At 43.2% G+C, this 2,457-nt stretch overlaps 1 protein-coding gene across 1 annotated transcript; it reads right to left on the bottom strand.

Moving 5' to 3' along the window:
* Positions 1-825: 825 nt before the first annotated feature.
* LOC121920639 (ragulator complex protein LAMTOR4-like) lies at positions 826-1,134 on the bottom strand. The gene has a single exon (XM_042447772.1). It carries the CDS (start codon positions 1,132-1,134, stop codon positions 826-828), a length of 309 nt encoding a protein of 102 aa, XP_042303706.1.
* Between the last annotated feature and the right edge of the window lie 1,323 nt (positions 1,135-2,457).

Below are 2,457 nucleotides of genomic sequence, written 5' to 3'. Positions count from 1 at the left end.
ATTCAGAACACCTTGGGAGCAGCCAGTGCAGACAACAGGTTTTTGAACTGCTTCCAGAAAATGCAGGTTCAAGAGACTTTTTCCTGCCCATATGCTCTGCCCACAGACACAAAATTAATCAGGATTGTTTTGTTCATAGTGAGGAGAAAATTAATGATTTAATGATATATAAAAATTAATTTTAACCAGTCTTAATCTATTTTACATACTGTAAATGTAGCTAATGTTTCTTTGCTTAAAACTAAAATTATTTTTCAGAGAGAGAGAGAGAGAGAGAGAAAAGAAAAAGAATTGTGATCCATGAGCATTTGGCCAACCTGAAAAAAAACTCCCCCCCCCCCCCCCTGCAAGCTCTATGGCTGTGGCTCACCACAGCCTACTGGATGTGCTGACTAGGGCTGTGGAAATTAAATATACAGTAATCAAAAGAGGTTTGATGAAACTATGATATTTCTCCAGAAAGTTGTCACTGAATGTTGCCTAAAGCCAAATTGATGTTTCTGCTTGGAGGCAAAAGCTTTCTAGTGAAATTTCTCAGAGTGAGGGAGAAGGTTAAGACATGCTTATCCAATTTGGTGTTATCAAAGATTGGGAGTTGTTGTGATAGAGTCCTTTCTATTATTTTCTCTGTGCTTTATTTATTTATTCCACATGATGCAGCTATTAGCACCCCATTTTTATACCCCAATCCCCACAATGACTGTGAAGTCCCTGACAGACACTTAAAGGATAGCTGTGTACATCAGGGAGGAAAGAAGCGGCTCTGTTCCCCCCTCCTGCCACCCCAAAATTTTCACAGTCCGACCAAGAGACACCAATTTTCGCTCAAGTGGTCACAGGCTCTTGGATGCTGTTCTGCCTCCTCACTACAAACAACTTTTGTCCTGTGATGGTCACAAGGAAGAAGTGCACCCCAAATACCACTGAGATTTGGTGGAAGGGCACTGCTGGGCAGCGGGGAAGGTGGAAGGTGCAGGCCATGCAGGCCAACTCTGAGATTGCCTCTACAGCTTGATTGTCATTCTCCAGGTTGCCTGCCGATGCCAGTACCACCCCGTTGCAGATGACCAGGTATCCACTCTGGTCCATGATGTGCTCCAGGCCCTGAATTAGTGCTGCTGCCACCACCTCCATCTTCTCATGAGGCTGGACCCAGGCAGAGCAGCAGCCAACAACCAAAGAGCAGAAAGGCCCAGCGTATCACCATAGAGTTCTTTTGATAGTTGAGCTATCACTATGCATCCCAGGGTGTGGGCTTTACAGGTTTGATCAATTTGTCTTTCTTTAATCTCTTGAAAGGAGATAAAGGAAGGTGAACTAATTTAAATCCATAAAATATTTTTAGTTGGATTACAAATCAAATAGAGGATTCCAAAAAAGAAGACCAGACTTAAAGTCAAACTAAGGTCTCTCAACATATTATGTGTGAAAGATTAACAGAAATTATCATTCAGGAAGCAACAGAATGTGATCTTGTCTGATAATATGTCTCCTTTTTGGCAGACAAAGTAATATAATTTTAAAAATGTCCTTGTGATCATGGGACTAAAAACTGTTTTTCAGAATGACTTATTTCTAACAATATATTTTCTTACACATGCACTTCATTTGCACAGAAGAAATGTGTTCAGGAATTAGCAGCATATGCAGATGCTGTCTGTGAAATTTTAGTGGAAATCATGTACCCCTTCAGATGTTGTTAGACTACAAGTCCCAGCATCTGTAGCCAGCATAGCCAATGGTAAGGAATCCTGGTGATTGTAGTCCAGGAACATCTGGAGGGTATCATCATTCCCACTTCTGTTTTAGTGGAAGTCAGGAGATCCTGAGTGACCACTAGCTTGAAGGAGACAGTGGTGTACCCTCTCCTGAAGAGGATCTTGATAGACCCAAAGGTACCGCCCTACTGCAAATTTCCCTTTTCAGAGCAGGATGATGATGACTGTCTTTCCAGAGGAAAGACAGGGTGACTGTTTCCTTGTTGGTTTTCCTGGAACCCTCAGTAATTTTTGATATTATTGATCATGGTATCTTCCTGGATCAGCTCTGTGAGATAACCTAGCCACAGTAGTCCATGCACTGGTAACCTTCCAGCTAGATGACTGTAAGGAGCTCTATGTAGAACTGCCCTTGAAGAAGACTCAGAAGCTGCATCTAGTGTAAATGACAGCAGCTCAGCTGCTGACTGGAATATAATGTAGTGGGGAAACAAACGGCCCTGAAGGGGTGGGTTGAAGCCATCCCTTCTGAAGAAAGATTGGGGCAACAGCAAACACATGCCATGGCCCCACTCCACCTTGCAGCCAGCTGAAAAATGAGTGGTAAAGATCTGCTCCTTTTTCAGCTGGCACAAAGTCAGCTTTTCCCACCCTGATGTGGCTTGAAGCAGGCTGCAAGCCGCTCTGGCAGCACTTGGCATATAAAACACCATGCCACTGGAGCATCTTGAATCTGGCC

This window comes from Sceloporus undulatus, chromosome 2, assembly GCF_019175285.1.
Source record: "Sceloporus undulatus isolate JIND9_A2432 ecotype Alabama chromosome 2, SceUnd_v1.1, whole genome shotgun sequence".
Lineage (NCBI taxonomy): Eukaryota > Metazoa > Chordata > Lepidosauria > Squamata > Phrynosomatidae > Sceloporus > Sceloporus undulatus.
Note: the sequence above shows the minus strand (reverse complement) of the source record. Positions and strands in the feature narration are given on the sequence as shown.